This window comes from Tenrec ecaudatus, chromosome 17, assembly GCF_050624435.1.
Source record: "Tenrec ecaudatus isolate mTenEca1 chromosome 17, mTenEca1.hap1, whole genome shotgun sequence".
NCBI lineage: Eukaryota > Metazoa > Chordata > Mammalia > Afrosoricida > Tenrecidae > Tenrec > Tenrec ecaudatus.
This window is the reverse complement of record NC_134546.1, coordinates 24,757,859-24,774,374: the sequence shown is the minus strand read 5'-3', so window position 1 is coordinate 24,774,374 and position 16,516 is coordinate 24,757,859. Positions and strand designations below refer to the sequence as shown.

At 44.8% G+C, this 16,516-nt stretch overlaps 1 protein-coding gene across 10 annotated transcripts in view; it reads right to left on the bottom strand.

Moving 5' to 3' along the window:
* The window catches only part of LTBP1 (latent transforming growth factor beta binding protein 1), a 436,575-nt gene that overhangs the window by 69,510 nt on the left and 350,549 nt on the right, over positions 1 to 16,516 (bottom strand). For all 10 annotated transcript variants that reach the window (XM_075536011.1, XM_075536010.1, XM_075536014.1 and 7 more), the window contains 2 exons: positions 15,342 to 15,464; positions 9,144 to 9,269 (listed from right to left, as the gene is read on the bottom strand). In XM_075536011.1, coding sequence (XP_075392126.1) covers positions 9,144 to 9,269; positions 15,342 to 15,464 — 249 coding nt within the window. The remainder of the gene's footprint in view (positions 1 to 9,143; positions 9,270 to 15,341; positions 15,465 to 16,516) is intronic.

The following is a 16,516-nucleotide window of genomic DNA, read 5'->3' as shown; positions in this document are numbered from 1 at the left end:
AATGTCCAATGAGTACATTCTACAGGCTGAACTTCCCTTATGCTGATATGTGTCAACACTCATTAGGATAACGAGCTGTCCCACAATGTCACCAGGGACTGTTATTATTCCTGTCCCACGGATGCGGAAACGGGAGCAGTGGCCGTTACGTGGTGGAATTCTTGTCTTCACTGTAGTCGGTGTGGATTCAGCGTCTAGCCAATGCACCTCAGGTCAGCCAGCGGCTGTCAGTGGAGCCTTGTCTGCTGCTGCGATGCTGGGGAGGTTTCAGCCGAGCTTTCCCACTAAGACAGACTAAGAAGACGGGCCTGGAAACCTACGCCCCCAAATCAGCCGATGAAATCCTCTATGCATCACAGTAGCCGGATCCCCAATGGCCATCAAGGAGACGATGCAGACTGAGCAGCATTTTGTTCCTCTGTCTATGGGGTCAGCATGTGTCGGGAGCTGACCCGAGGGCAGAAACCACCACCACCAGATGAGGAACTGAGGCTCACATGGTGTAGTGACTTTCCTGGATTCAGATGACTTATCCTCTCACCAGTGCTATACTCAATGGCTACTCCACTGTGAATTCAATAACTAAAAGGAAGGCTTTCCAAAAGTGCAGGACTCATTTGACCTCGGAGTGACCTTTTTTACTATAGTCTCTTGCTGGTACAGGAAGAACTACCGACGCTTTCTGTATCCCTCCACTCATTTGTCAAATATTTATGGTGCTGGGACTATTGTTCCCAATGCATATAGCGGTGAATCAGGTGGTGAGAACCTGGTGTCCCTGGTCTTGGGGTCTAAAAATAAACAAAGCACACGATAAACATATAAAGTATGATGCTAAAGAGAACACTAAGAAACAGAGGGAAAGAGGAGGTGTGAGCAGGTGGAGGAAATCGTAGAACAGAGGTCAGAAGAGGTGACCACTGAGAAAAACAACATTTGGATAAAGATCTCAGTCACTATGCGCTGGACTCAACTCAATGGCAATGAGTTGGTTCTTTTGGTTTAGGAAGTGAGAAATTACCATCTTGGTATTTCTCATTAATATTTTCTAAGTCCTTACTGTAACATGCTTATGACAGCCAACAAGGAGCCCTGGTGGTTACTCGATGGGTTGTTAAGGTGAGCAGTTTGAAACCACCAGCTGCTTCTACTCCCGTAGTTCGACTCGGAACCTGACTAGGGAGCTTCTACTGTGTCTTAAAGGGACGCTATTAGAGACAGAGAAAAAGAGGGGCAAGAGATTGAGATTACAGCCATCAGGATATTTAATTGATACTTAATCTACATAGTAGTTTGTTGTGAAGATTAAACGAGAAAGTAGATGAATGTATTCAGCCAAGTACCTGGTCTATAACAAGAACTCAATCCATACTGGCTATCGGTGCGTGATAATTGTTTTTTTGAGGGTCAGTTGGCTAGGCCATGGTGTTCACTTTGGGGCCAAATGTTTGTCTAGCTGCTTGTTGGGTTTTCTCGGAGCCCCATTGTGAGTAGCGGTGACACTGATATACCTCTGACCTGATTTCATGGCTTTATTAAAACAATCGTAATAGCATGTGTCAGGGGTCTCCACAGAAAAATAACAGGATTTGTCTATATACACATATTTCTTTATAGCTATAAAATGAAAAATGAGTAATACATAACACCTAGCTAGGCAGTGCGATACTGATATACAATTCACATTTACAATCTGTTGACCTATAGATTATCCTCCCCAATATGAGTGGGCCTCATTCAATCAGTTGAAGGAAGGCCTTCAGAGAGAAGCTTGGGTTTCCCATTGAAGGGTTGAAGCCCTAACCAAGATGCCCTGTAGGAATTCCCAGCCTGTGGATTTTGGATTTGCCCACCCTCCATAACCGTATGAACCAACTCCTTAAACTCAACCTCACTCAAATTCTCTCTCTTCAGTATTGAGTCTGGAATTGATGTATTTATCTTAACCTGTTGCTGACAACTTCGACTCATAGCAACTGCATGGGTGTCAGAGTAGAACCGTTACCACCTGGTTGTCCATGGCTCATGTTTTGGAAGTCAACTGCCAGGTCTTTCTTATGAGGTACCTGAGTGGGCTGGCATCTTTCAGTGAGCAGCCAATTGCATTCATTACTGGTCCCACCCTGGCATTCCACTTGCACCCAACACATGTAGAGGTCAACTAAGAAAGAACTGTTTACAACCACCTCCCATGGGCCAACGAGAAGTTGGGTTCTTCACGGCATCAAACACCAACACCAAACCCACAGCCACTCGAGTGGTGATGACACGGTGGGGCAGGGTCGGACTGCTCCCTCAGGTTTCCAAGAGGGTAGCTGATAACTCCATCTTTCTCTCGCAGAATGACTGGTAGGCTGGAAGCACTGCCCAGGAGCTTAGCAGCGATGCGTGAACCACTGTGTCACCAATCATTTGCTGTGGCCCAATGATTTGCAAAACAGATGCCAGGACCCCGGGGGGTGGGGGTGGGCATGGGCAGCGTCCATATCAGGCAGGCAGGGCCTGCTTGCCTCGTCCCTGATTGTGCTCGCTGGCAGCCTGGAGTCTCCTTTTTGGCTACAAAGGTGGTGTTAACTTCTCCTTCTATGAGTTTCCATAGCTCTGGGGTTTGCAAAGGTCAGCAGGGATAAAGGCTTTGGGAACACTCTCGATTGCTCTTTTTTCTTGCTACTATTCCCAGTTTCTTTGTAAAAATGTTGATAGACAAAAGATACTCAAGCAATGCGTGGAAAATCTGCTTCCAGACCCAAGTGCAGCCTATTCCAGCAAAGTTTCCTCAGCTCTTTCCCTAATGATTTAAACATCCATTTTCACCCACTTCTGCCGTGGGGAGAACAGTAGCCTGCAGAGCCTGCAGAGGGGGTGCCGCCCGCTTCCTAGCCTTACCTGGAGAGCTACGTGGTCCTTTTTCTTTGCTTATGTGGAAGAAGGATTCTAAGCGTTACACGAAACTCCCCCCTTTTGGGAAGAGGAGGAAGACATACTGACATCGTATCCTCTTACGAAGTTTTTTTAGTTTCAGACCCTAAAACTGCTAAACACCTACAAATCTCTGGGCCAAGCAGCCAGATGGAATGTATTATCATGTCGAGGTACCGCAATGTCCTACTTGGCGAAGTCATTCTTAAAAAATATTTTCTCTTTGGTGATAGATATGGAGTTCTATCCCATGCCACAAAACCCACGAATTGCCTTGGCTCCCTGTCAACGTTGGCTTTAGACTTTCATTCTATTCTGATTCGGGGGTGGGAGGGTGGGGGAAATACCTGAAACTCTGAAAACAAGCCGCTCCTGCTCCCAATTCACTTTTATTTCTGATTTGGCAAAAACTGCCTTTACTGTCTTTTCTGCTCCCCGGTGAACACAAGTTATTCTGCAGAGTTTAGACCCAACTTTTTTGAGTTTTATGATAATCCTGCCATTACTAAGCTCTGGGAGACTAGTCATCGTTCCCATTCCAAGCTCTTGCTTCCCCCTTTAAACAGATCAACTAGCAAGAAGCGACTTAAGGTAGCTATGTGAAAAGGCTGTGGTAGTACAGTCTCTGCAGCTGCTTTTCAGTGAAGACTCGGTGCTTAGGTGACTTTGGTTAGACCCCTACAGGGGTCAGAGTTCAGGCTAGATGCTGCAAGAAGTTCCCTGCCACCCTTTTTTGGAGCACTCGTAGTGGAGTGGGTTAACATTGGGTTTCTAACCACAAGGTCGGCGCGTGAAACCTACCAGCTGTGCAGCAGGAGAAAAATGAAGCCGTCTTTTCACGTAAAGATTCACAGTTTAGGAAACTCCAAAGAGTTACTGTGAGTCAGAATTAACCCAATGGCCGTGGATTCCAACCCTGTCATTCTCAATTTTTAAAATAATAATTGCTCGGAAAACTGAGGGAACATGTTATTGATTTGGATATTCAATCCGGAGTATTATTTTTAACAGTGAGAACACATCATCATCATCATCTAGGGGAGGAAAAAACAGAGTGGAATATAGAATTGCAATAAAAAAATGTTTGTTTTTTTTCCTTTCCAATAAGCAATTGGGAATGTCGGAAATGTATCCATCTGGTTGTTCTATTCCAAGGTCTGGCATTCCTGATGGCAGGAGGAAAGGAACCTTCATGGGTTTGCCTGTGTGGATAGTGGTGATAGGTCTTTATCATTAAACCAGTGGAAGACTATCTTAAGGAAGAGAGGCACTTAGTAGGACTCTGTGTTTATCTAGAAAAAAAACACCTTAGCATTCCTTGCACTCAATGCCCATGTCCGTGAGAATGGCCCAGTGAACCCGTAACGGCTTCCCACTCCTTGCGCTAGTCCTCGATTTTCTCAATGCTCTCCTTTTTTCATGGTATTTTTCACTTTCTAACATATTACACAGTCTACTTATACTTATCACTTTATTGTTTATTATTCCAAAAAGTGGGCATTGTTTTGTTTGCCAGAATAGCCTAGTCAGCTAGAATAGCCAGCACATATCATAAGCAATGGTTGGCAAAGGAAGGGGTGAGGATATTTGCTAGAAGATGGGGTTTTTAGGGGTGATTTTGGTCACGGTTTGGCGATCGCATTAGCCTTGACCGAGTGAAAATGGAGAGTCCTTGAGTGGTGACGTGGTTAATGTCCTTGGCTATTCACCAAAGAGCTGGAGGTTTAGGTTTATCGAGAGGCACCTAGAAAAACAGACAGACTTCATCATCTCCAAACTCTCATGTGGGGTCGTGGGGATTCAAAATAACTTGACAGCAACAGGTGGGCTGGTTAATCAAGGATGATGAACAATGGCAGAAAGGTGCCCCCATCATGTAAGTTACTGGTGATCCATCTGTGCTATAGCATTTTGGGGGTCCCTGCTAACTCGGCATGGCTACTCTGTGGCAAGAACAGACTGGAGAAAAGAAACCTAGAGATGCCTGATGCACCCAACTCTCCCAGCTATTATAGAAAGCCCCACCTAGCCCGGAGGCATGAGGCGAGAGCACGGGAGCTCAGGGTCTGGGAGCACAGTGAGGCAAAGGCAGGGGCCAGAAGACCCCACAGGGGAAGATGATACCAGTATCTGCCACGACTACTCTGCCACTCACTCCCGTTCCGCTACAAACCGTGAAACCAAACCCTTACTCGGCTGAAACGTACGATCATCCTTCTTTTTCATATAAATGAAAATGATACAATGAAAATAATGACCAAAACAAGTAAATGGGCCAAAGGGCACCTTTTTTAAGTAAAGAAAAATAAATAAGGTAACAGGAAATCAAGACCAGGGGGCTGAGTGCAAGAAGGAAAAGGTTTCCTGTGATTTCATGTACCAGGTCATGGCTCTGCTAGAGAGTGGAAAGGCAAATGGAACTGAGTTACAGTTGAAGATGAAAGACAAGTACAGAGCACTCAGGCCTTGAGCAGGCCCCATTCTGAATGTGCCTCCATAGTACATAGAAGGGAGGTGGTGAGAAATGCCACAACGTGGATAAAGGTGGTAAAAGCACAGTGCTGAGTGAAGAGAGAGAGGTAAAAAAATAGCCCACAAATTGTCTGAATTCATTCATAGGAAATGTCCACAATACACATATTCGCAGTGGTAGAAAACAGATGTGGTTCTGCCAGCAGCAGGAGGTATGGCTGCTTAATACGCAGGCTTCTGTTTGGGGTGATGGAAAGTTTTTGAACTGGATTATGGTGATGGAGGGACAATATCATGAATGCCCTGAAGGCCTCCTCAAAAGGGTTAGAAAGGTAGCTTTATTCTATGTATCTTTGATTTAATGTTCTATGTCTTTTGCTGTAACTGTTTTAAAAAGAAGCATCCCATTCCCTTAAAATTTTTCTGAATACAGATCTGGGGCATTTTATTACATATGGCAAGCCACGCTCTGCATGTGTCTCTGGCCATAAAGTGTCATGATAGCCTATTGCTTAAATATGAACACGCATGGATCTACAAGGACTACTTACAATTGCTCTGGCTCCCTCCTGGAACATTACTTGTCTGTGGATAAGGACCACGTGTGTTTTGCCTTCTTAATAGTGCGTGGCATAAGGCAGGCATACAGTAAATATTTGTTGAGTGACCGACTAAGCAAAGAATAGATGCGCACTCCCCACCTAGTTGCCACCTCACTCCTGCTGAACTTCAAGCAACACCACTGCTCTTCATCTCCCAGGAGAGCCAATGTGTCCCCTCCCGCTCAGGCTCAGGCTCAGGTACACACACCTGAGCACCACAAACAACTGGCGAGGGGCAGGCCAATAGCATCGTCTTTCTTTCTGTAAAACCTGCCATTCTGCTCGAGATAATTGGTCTTTACAGAGCATGCCTCTTCATTCTGGTTCACTAACTACAACCAGACACCGACAACTGGCTGCGCCATGGGAAACAAGGGGGGAGGGCCACCCTCTCTTTAGCTGCAGCCAGCATCTGATGGAAATATTACTCTGGGCTCACTTAGTCTTGCTCAGGGCAACGCATGCCAACCCTGGCCTCAACTGCTTTGACCGGAAGCAGGTTGGTGAATGGGCATGAAGAGAGAATGCCAGCCCCTTCTCCGTTTTAATTCAAGTACTAGGCACATCAGCTCCATCACTAAACACCAATCCCATGAGCTGGCTTCATGCTCAACCACAACCCGGGGTAAAGTCAGGACACGGAGCTACTGCCACAAGTTTCAGACTAAGTCCAACAAAAGAAAGTGTGGATAAGTTTGGTATATTGGATTACGCCCCTAAACTATGGAAACCTTGCAGAGCTTATAATAGCAAGGGAGCGACATGCCTACTAGAAGGATTTCAGTTATCCTGATGCATGTCAGCACGAGATTCCGAATGACACCCAGTGCCACTTATAAAACGGCCTTGCTTATGGTTCAGAAAGTGGGCAGCTTTACAAAGCACTATACATTTTCTAAAAATATATATTTTCAAAAGCATTCTTCACCGAGTCACAGCCGACAAGATTGGAGTTTCCATTAGAATGATTATGTAACTCTGGCACCGGAGAAATCAATGTTTTAAAAGGTAACAAATTAAGAAAAATAATTCATACAGGAGACAAAATAAATGTGAATTTATTTAAACCTGGTACATTCTTCGGGAACCCTGGCTTTGCCTGGAGGGCACTGGAAGTGACTGGCTTTTTTTCCCCCCTGAACGTGGCACGGCACAAGCCATCAGCGGTTCTGACTTGGAACCGTTTTCCGTGAAAGCAGCCTTCCCTGGCCACGACTTAGAACGACAGAAGCTGCATCTTTCCGTAGTTTCACAATGGCCCTGATGAGCTAACATTCTCTGCCGTTGCTGGTGAACACCGCAGTCTCTCCAGAGGGAGGTCTGCCTTCTCTAAAACCTCACAAACCACCAAATCATATTTGCTTTCCATCTTTCAGAGCTGACGCACTGTTGGGATGTTTTCTCCCTTTCCCAACCCCAGGTCTCGTCCAATCCCTTCAGTCCTTTTGCTCAAAGCCTAAGGTCTCTACCATCTTTCTTCCAGCCATGTCTGGCATGGGCTGTTTTGTCTGTTTACCAAGAGGCAATGTGAATCATCTTCTACTGCTGGTCAGTTTATCTCTCAGAAAATGATACCTCCATATCCAACGAACCTGGCTGTCATCCACAGCCAGGCCCCTCTGTAACACTAGCAAGGAGACCGGACACATCTTGTTGGACTAGTTTTTCAGAGTACTATCTTAGGCCTCAACGAGAACCTTTCCAGTTTACTTCTTGGGACTATAGCGTGCTTTGAACACCTAGATTCTCAAAGAGATAGATCAAAATTGTGATTAAAAGAAAATGTTCCGTTTACTTTTTGAAATGTTCGGATGTATTATACCTCAACTTATCAAAAAAAAATAATAGGTAATAAAAAGTGGTTGTGGTAATAATCAGTAACAAGTCCCTGAGAGCATACTAGGTAACTCAAAAAAGGATTAAACAAAATAACACAAACTTTTGTAAGAGAAAAGTATCAAAACATGAAGCTGGTCTTTCTCCCGACCCTTAATCAAGGTCTACACTCTTCTAAAGGGTGAGATTTCCTTCTCTATCACCGTTCCCGGAAGATTTGGACACGTTTCCATGTACTCCATGTCAAAATACCAGTTTTAGTATCCGTAGGGGGATTCAACGTGTGTTTCTTTTCAATGTTATATGAGCTTTTAGCATAAAACCCAGTCTGAAGGGGCAGGCTCGGACCTGCGGGGTGGATGGGGAGTGGTTTCCTAGGGAAGTTCTTGCAGGGCGGCCCATGCTATCCTTGAAGAATAAACAGGTGCTTCATCTTGATAGAAAATCACTTCTCATGGCAACTTTTTCTGGCCCTTTCTCACCAACGTAGTTTTTCATTTTCTTGACACCTCTTCAGATGTAGGCTCCATGATCTTCCTCTGTCCTTTGAGAAAACTCGACCAAAAGTACCTCTGGGGATCCCGTACACTGGCTGTCACAAACTTCTGAGTTGGCCTCTCTGTACTCAATGGAACGGGAACAGAGATACTGTCGAAAGCCACCATTTTGACCGGCTTTTGTGTTGGTGTAGAAGGCACCCTAACTGATTGCAGAAACAAACTTTCCCTGGTTTCCTTGGGGATAGACTGTGCATGTTGGTTAGCTGCTGTAGGAGGTAGAACTCTAGGTGCAGTACTTTGGACTTACCTTCACATAAAGGTTATAAACAAGAAACCACCTGTGTGATTTTAACGTCTTACCACTTACTTCGATTTTGTGGAAATAGTAAGAGGTATATAATGTCTTTGAGCTAAGGCTATAAGAGTTAAACCATCTCTTATTTTTGTACAAACAGAATTGATGCGATCAATGCACAGAACAATCAAATCAAAACAGGGCTTCAGGTCACACCAAGGAGGTCTTCAATTTTTTCCTTTAGGCCTCACACATGCACATGAAATTGTCTTCCCTGAATATTTCAGTCCATTAATTTTGCACCAAGAGTCAGGTAGTCTGCGAGTATTGTCACTACAAAAGCCTTGGGTTACCATTTGTAAACCACAAGAATCCCCAAGGTAAGCTTTCAGGGATGCGTCACCTGGAAGCACACATGTTTGGGAGCCCTGAACTGTCTTAGAATCTTTGCCTATTAAACAGACAGTGACCTCCTCCCTGCTTCGTACCATCCCCACGTGATTTGATGATTCATCTTACCTTCACATGTGGGGCCACCTGCAGAGATGGAGAAGCCCTGTTCACAGACACAGTGAAAAGAGCCAGCCGTGTTTAGACACTCCCCATGAGGACCACAGAGCCCGGGTTGTTCACATTCATTTATATCTGGAATTTAAAAGAAAGTCATACTTTTTAAAAATCTGTTTTGTTGTTATATCACACAGTTATTCTTTATTGTTACTGTTAATGGTCCTCAGGCAGACCCCAACACATGGCGACTTTATCGGCATCAGAATGAACGATGGTCTGGTCTAGGACAGAAGTCAGGATGACCTTAATTGAACAGCTTCTGAAGACAACACTTTTTCTTCTAGAAAGAGCCGTAGGCCCATCTTTCCTCTGGCCACCTCCATACCTGTCATGGCCTTGGCATTCTGAGTTATCCATGACATATCTCCAAGGGGTGAACTTCTTAAAGGGGAAGTGTGGACTGTCTGTAGTGCTTGGTTCATAAACAGCACTTTAAAAATGCCCACTGAATATATAAGGGGTACAGACTCCAGTCTATCCTCCATGGGAAATGAATACCACATTTGAAGTACATGAAATGGAAGGCCTTTCAGTTGATGGAAGACTTTATTACTTGCTTGACCTGGTGACCATAAAATTAGTGAGTGGGGGGTAAATTGCTTAGTGTTGTAAACACAACATAACGATTCCAAAAAATGGCAGCTGAGATTATGATTTACTTCACGCTTCCCATGGCCAGGGTCATGTGGCACTCCTAAAACATGTTCCATGCATGTGAAATCTTTTTCCGCCAATCCCAATTATTTTGGGCACGTGCAGTATAAGGACTCTTGGAGGACGGCTCACCGAGTCACCCACTTACACTTCATTGTAATTGTTAGCTTACTCATCATTGTCCTTCGTTTGACTGTCCCCAACCCTTGTATTGCACCTTGATGATGCCTTATGGTTGGCTGTGCACCAACCAGTTTTCTCCCAGGGATCTTTGTTAAAGTTCTCTGTGTTATCGGGGTCATGACAAAGACTGCATGTCCTCAGCCCCAACTTGTCCATTCATTTCCCTACCTTCCTGACATCTCATTTATGTAAGAGACATCGTGATTTATATTCTTCTAGGAGTCTACTATCAATTCAATTTAAAAACTGCCACATTTACTCCCTCTGAGAGTGTACATGGGACAAGGTCTCCCAGCTCGCTAGCATCGGGAAGCTCACATTTCCACGGAGGAGGCAGAAAGGCTCACGGGTTACCGGAACCCTTACGGGAAGGAGAAGGTACAGGGAGGAGTCCTTCCCAACGACCTCTGGAACTCACCGAGTCCCTCACTTTGCGAGTTTTCTCGTCCATAGTCACCCATTTCCCTGCCTCCAATGCCTCCCTCAGCTCCCTGCCCCTGTTGATTTCAGTGTGCCGCAGACATTCCACCAGTCTCATCAACTGATCCACCTCTCTTTGTTAATCTCAAATTCTTCACATTTCCTTTCCATCTGCTCTATATTTCAAACTAGTTGGCCTGTCCATTGGTGAGACAAAAAGAAGCCAAACAGAAATTTCTCATCTTTCCTTAATAATCGTTCCGTTCTTGTTAATGTTACCAAAGTCCAGATATTTCAAGGGAGAGTGCTGAATCATTTTCTACTTGAATAGTTCTCCATATCATTTCACTGGACACACGTTTCACTTGCTTGGTCTAACGTCTGCTATCTTCTATACTCTTTAAAGCAAGACACAAGCACCCTGGAGTCATTTCCAGCTCCCGGAGCGCCCGTCAGAGGCACAGAAGTGCCCCCAGAGGATTGTCGAGATGGTGTCCTGTCTGAAACAGGGCACCAGGCTTTGCTTCGGCGGTGCTTCTGGGTGGGTTCAAACTCTCAACCTTTCAGTTGGTAGTCAAGTGCTTAACCCTCTGTCCTACCTAGGGACTTCAATATCATTCTCTTAATGATGGGTAATAACTTAGAGTTTAGTCATTTTTCTTAGACTCTCACTTCCACCTCTGAGCCTTCATTTTCATTCTTTCTCTCCAGCTGGCGGTTTACGTTATTACCGCCGGGCAGCAAAGGAACTGTAAAGACTCCTGGCCCCAGGGTCCAGCCCAAGACCCTTAGCCATCTTGTCGAGCCTTGGATTTGGCTGCCCACAGCCTCCTTCTCATTTTATCCACTGCCTCGAACCCACTGAACGAACGCCTACCAGCGTTGCGGCTTTGTAGGGGACTAAAGTGTATCCAGTGCTTGCTATAAGAGAAGTCACTGATTAACAAATAACCGTCTAAAAAGCTTGATGACAGGAACGAAAGACAGATTCCCAGACTTTTTTCCCCTCCCCCCGGAAATTGCTAAGAAAGAACAGCACGAATAGCTGGAACCAGAGAAGCATATGTGTTCAATTTGGGCTGTTCTTATTGAGGCATTTCTCAACGATGCTACAGTAACTCGGAGCTAAAAACCAGACGATATTTAGACTGGGTTTCTTTCGTGGCTCTGAGATCCCGCAGAAATGCCCAACTTGGCATATGCGAGTCACAGCGGGACACCTAAGTGGGTCCCCACTCTCAACTGCATCCTGCCATATTTCTACAAAGACGATCGCCAAGAAACCCCTACGCCGTCTATGTATCGCCGTGGATTCTGAAAGGGAAGGGATATATCAAAACACCTCCAACGGGGAATACCTTCCTGAATATGGAACAATCTTCGGATCGTTACAGAAGGCTGAAAGCGCATGCCTTATCACACACAGGAATTAAAATATGTTCGGTGTTTGTAGAGTCGCCAATTGCATTTAAAATAAACTGAATTTTACCTAGCTACAGAATGCTGCCATGACTGTGTGATTCAACAGAGGCGAGCTAACTTCGGGCCAAATGCGAGATCACAAGGTTGTCTCCAGAGATACAGCAGAGAAGATTCCTCACAAGGTAGATGCACGTAACACGATCAACAGCCTTGAGGAGGCGGCATGGGGGTAGAAGAGAAACTCACAGGCACTCTTCTTGTTCAACTGGTCCTAACGCTTACTTCAGGAACATGTTTGACCCATGTGGATTTAGATAGTTCAAGCAGGCATATTAATTCTTTCCTGGAAAGAGGACTCACCAATGTGACAGAGAGTGAAGTCAATTTAATAAAAGGAGTCAATAAAATACCACGTGGTCAGAGCAATCACATGTGTGTGGAGCTGCTATCAAACCACAGAGGCAGATGCAATGCAGCGAGGGAAAAGAGACGCAAAATTAGCACACCAGATGTCTACATCAGATCATTATGATTTAACCCTAAGTGTCAAATGACAGAACCTGCCACATGAAATCTTGGTTCCTTTATACTCAGAATTGGGCTCACCTCTTTTCAGTTAAAAAATGAAATGAAATAAAACTCGGTGACAAGAGAGCCATTTAAAAAGAGAATATTGCTTTTATGCCAAACATCTGTAATGAAAACAGGATTCGATTTCTTGGCATCTCATGGCATTTTTGTATAAGTCAACATTCATTTTGTTAAAATGTCAAAATCCCCCAATGAAAATATTCTCACATATATTCATAATTCAAAGGCTGCTTTTCTACTACATTAAATCCGAGCACACTTAATCTCTGTATCAAAAAAAAGAACAATTTAAATTCACCTTAATAAGGTGCAGAGCAGTATATTTCAATCTTGGGATCAGTAAGGGAATTTATTCTAAAAACTGTAAGTTCCAAGAAGTCAGGCCAAGCCTTCAAATCTTTCTGACAGATAGCTTGGATAGAGAAATAACAGGTCTAAAATTATTCTAGTCCCAGAGCCTAGAAGGTGGACATAATTGACCCCCCCCCCCCCCAAAGCATACTGTCATTTAGGAGGTAAATGCTATTGCACACACCATCCTGCAATGACAATGCTCTAGGAGGGGGCGCATGGCTGTGCGTTCAACGAAGGCTGAATGGGTGTGGGACGGAGAGTGGGAGGCCACCCACATATATCGATTCGTTTGAAAGAGGACATTTGTACATGGGTATTTACTGTGCTACAGTCCATCCATGAACATGGTGGAGCACAAAAGGTCCAGAGCTATGAACACTTAGTCGTCACCAAACATGCAGGGGGAGCGAGTCACTGTGCCTGGCCCCTCAGGAACCAAAGTCTTGGGAGACGCCATGGTCAACGAGCATAATAGAGGGACAATGGTCTACATCTTATATTGAGGAGCAGTGGCTAGCTAAGGTGCAACTACTGGTCTATCCTTATTCAGAAAAAAGGAGAGGAATGAAAGTCAAAGACACATTAGTCCAAGACCACTCTCCACGAGTCTGCGACCAGAACTAGGTGGTGTCCTGTTACCATCACCCATGGCTCTGGAAGGGATCACAGTAGAAGGCCCGCAAGACAAAACCCAAATCAGACAAGAGACGAGCCTGACTGGTCAGACAGAGACGGGCGGGACTTCTAAGAGTTTAGCCAACCTTTAAGTCTCAATTTTCAGTCAAACAGTAGGCAGGTCTATACGGGAAGAAATAACACTAGTGAGGTCCACACACCTCATAATAATCCACCAAATGAAATCAAGAGAGGAGCATTCACCAAAGACAGCGTTCGACTCCCAGGAAGGAGCTGGGCTGCAGGGTGCTGCCCCGCCCCCCAGGGGCTGGCCGTGAATGAAGTGACGTAAGATGTATACAGACGGCTGCATGCAACACTGACGGTCTGCTTCAGAAATGTCCACCTCATGCACAATTGGGAAAAACACTATTATTTTTGAGTAACACCCACCCCACCCCCCAAAAAAATACTGTCATTGTAAGGCGATGAAGTAAATGGCAATCCAGAATTTTAAAAAAACACAAGACTCACTACCAATACATACATGCTTTCTTTGTTCTTTGGAATATTCTCTTACTCACTCACTGCCATCAGGTCCATGCCATCTCACAGCGACCCTACCGGACAGGGTAGAACCGGCCCTGTGTGTTTCGAAGACTGTCACTCTGTACCGGGGGTAGAACGCTTCGCCTTCCCACCTCCCTCCCCCGCCCCCGAGCAATAGTTTCTTTGAAGCGCTGATCTTTTGGGGAGCTGTCCAACTGATAACACTGTGCCACCAGAAGACACTTGAGTCCCACAACGGCAGACAAACAACAAGGAAACGAGTGTTTATCCATGCATCCGCTATAGACACAAATCAGAAACAGACAGGTAGGATGTCAGGAAACACACAGGCTTTCTAGATGTAGGCAAACTGTCCGGCAGCCTGTTGTAGGTAAAATGTCAGGGCCCAGGAAACAGTCGGATTTGTCAGCCCTGGCAGTGACACACCTAATCCCACTGCTTTCTTTCCTTGGGCTCCAAATATAACAGGTCTTATAGCATTGCAGGGAAGAATCGGGGGGAAATGAATTCTACTACCTGTTTAACTAAGAACATGCTAATGAACTTCTCTGTGCGCCGTTCTGGAAAACCCTGGAGAGCGTTGCTGTGAGTTGGAATTGATTCAGTGCCCATGGGTTTTATTTTTGCTTGTTTGATTGTATTTTAAGTCATACACCAAAAAGGCATATGAAAAACCACCTTCTGAGTTATCAGAAATAAATGAAGTAGCTACGTCACTCGACCCACAACAGGGATTTAATGAAGGCTATGTTTGTGATTGTTGCTGTGTCTTCACCAATACTCTACTCTCCACTGTGCTGTTGTTTGGTCGGTGCAAGCGGAGGCAGTAAAAACAAAAAATCCTGTTTTCCCTACTTTTGTATAAAAGATCAGCGAGGCTTTTGAGGAGGAGAAAAGAAAATGGGGGAAGGGGTCAAGGATGAAAGCAGGACCCACAGAAAGCACCAGTAAAAACCACCCGTGGAACAAATGAAATGTGTCCAGGAAGGATATAGAAAGACGTGGAAGATAATTTGAACCAAATACCACGGTTGACCCATGGAGGGAATCACGAAGTCCCCGTGATTTCCGTATCACGAGCCATGACAACTGAGGACACACGCGTGTGCCGTGCACAGAAGGATGCCTTGGCCCCCACAAAGCCTTCAGAAGGTGATCTTAACACAAACTCAGCGGGGCTCATTTATGTACACTCATTATGGACCACTCTACTACACTTAAGTAGAGAGTAAGTGGGAACATTTACCCAGTGCCCACTGGGTACTTCGCCAGGAAGCATGACGCAATTGAAGCACTACGTAAACAAGGGCTTTAAAAGCACAAGCGAGGGCTTGGTACCTTGGCATCTTTGCCTGTCGCTGAGCTGGAACCCAGATGGGCAAGTGCAGTCATAAGACCCGGCGCTGTTGACGCAGGCTCCTCCCTGGCAAATGTCACGGTCTTCCAAGCACTCGTCGATATCTACAAATCAATTGTAGGGGGGGAAATATTAACTCTATCTAAGGCAATCTCACACACTAAATCACATCCTTTTACATTACTGCTCTCCTTTGTAAAGTATTTTTATATTTGATTAAAAAAACACAACCTTTGGCATTTAAGTGATTTTTTTAAATGGCTTTAATTTTGAGAGTTAACAAAAGGGAAGAGAACCCTAGACTGTGTAATAAAATAATTCTGTAGCTTCAACACCAAATGAAATTAATTAGAAGTCTAAACATGTAACAAACAAGAATTTTCTTAGTGATCATAAAATTATTTAAATCTGCTCATCAAGACTCTGTATCATACAATCCTGGAAGCATTTGTCGGCATGGGCCATGGAGGCCTCAAAAAAATAAAATAAAAATAAACACAAACAAGCACGAAAATGCTTTACAGGCCTACAATTTTTTACAAGACATAATTATTTATCAAGAGGCTGGTACCAATTGCAGGCTCCAAGAATATACAGAGGAGCTATCGGAATAGACTTCATGTGGCAGAAGGACTTTACTGCGAGTCTTGACGGCACAGTAAAATTCAGGGGAGGGAACATTTTGCTAGGAAGTAGAATCCACCAGGAAAAAAGGCTGGCTTGGAGTTACTTACTCAGCAGCTTCTATCCCAAACAGGCTTGATATGGCCTGGATATATTTTTAAAGACATACATAAAAATGGAATGTGGTCTACGTAACCTCTAATGAGCTTTGACTGTGAGCATGAGAGACAATTAATGGTCCCCCCTCCTTGAACGCTCAGCCGGGCAGGTCTTTCTCTGGGGCTGTTTATGACCACATTCAGTCCTCGTCAGCGCTCATCATGCCTCACCCACGCCGTGAGCCTCTCTGCTGTTCGGTCTGTACACGATTTCAAGTTTATTAGCATTGAAAGAAAGTCGAGGTACAAAGCCTTCTTTGTTTTCTCAGAATTCGGCGTCTTACGGTGTTTCTTGCAAAGCATGGCGATGGTTGAAATGCTGAGGTTTGGGACGGAGCAAATGTGGGATGGTTGCCGTCTCTTTTACTCCTGTC